Here is a 928-nt window from a genome sequence, read left to right on the forward strand (position 1 = left end):
TCAACAAATCGTGGTCTGTTTGTGTCTCAGCATCGACAGCTGTGGTGGCTGGCTGGATAGATCCTGACCGGTTAGCTATGCTGAGCATCTCTCGTAAACCCTGATGGAAGGGGAAGAACAGTCACAAATGAGGGAGGGAAATAGAAATCCTCTGAGACACACAAAAGACATAAAAGTCAATGAACGTAAAGCTTCTTGCAGAGAATATAGGGGAGTTTGCAATGTCATACATACAATAGTCAGATAAAAAATACAAACTGATCTACTTATTAAAGAGTTTGAGGGATTCCCAGAAAACAGCTTTAGTATGTTACATGGACATTAAAATACCAATAATACACACAGAGGACAGAGTGGACTTTGGCATGACCTTGGTACAATACCCAGATACAAAACACAATCTTGCTCGTACAAAATCATTCAACTTCCTAACAAGAAAAACATTAGAAAAAACAAAAGCAATGCAAATCACCTTGTTTTCTGTTGCCAGGGCTGAAATTAATCTCTGCTGTTGTTGGCACTCATCATCGCCCAGTGAGGCAGCCTTCCTCATCACTGCAACCATCTCGCTGACCCGTTCAATCTGTGCTGCCAGCTGTCAAGGTAGAACAAACACAATGACTTTTGGAATTCAATAGTAACTCATCATGTTTTTCTATTAATGATTTGGTTATACCAAAACATGGAAGCAGATCTGATAAATGTAAACAAGTGTTAAGAAATTCAGTATTCTGTATTTATGTATCCATTCATTTAAAGATAACACTCACTTAAACTACAAGAAAACACTCATGCCAGTAATCTTTTAAATAATTGATGAGTTGATATCTCTCCTCCAGACAAACTAATACTATGATTAATTAAGATCAAGTTCCTTATTACTTTCATTCCTAATATTGACATTTTAATATTTTGTATCGGAATAGCC

At 37.0% G+C, this 928-nt stretch overlaps 1 protein-coding gene across 1 annotated transcript in view; it reads right to left on the minus strand.

Moving 5' to 3' along the window:
* Positions 1-928, minus strand: part of LOC119585171 (FGFR1 oncogene partner 2 homolog) — a gene marked incomplete in the record, with an annotated part of 60,262 nt that overhangs the window by 2,730 nt on the left and 56,604 nt on the right. Inside the window, 2 exon segments of the mRNA XM_037933807.1 lie at positions 1-100; positions 473-595. Coding sequence (XP_037789735.1) covers positions 1-100; positions 473-595 — 223 coding nt within the window.

The sequence above is a fragment of the Penaeus monodon genome, chromosome 19 (genome assembly GCF_015228065.2).
Source record: "Penaeus monodon isolate SGIC_2016 chromosome 19, NSTDA_Pmon_1, whole genome shotgun sequence".
Classification (NCBI taxonomy): domain Eukaryota; kingdom Metazoa; phylum Arthropoda; class Malacostraca; order Decapoda; family Penaeidae; genus Penaeus; species Penaeus monodon.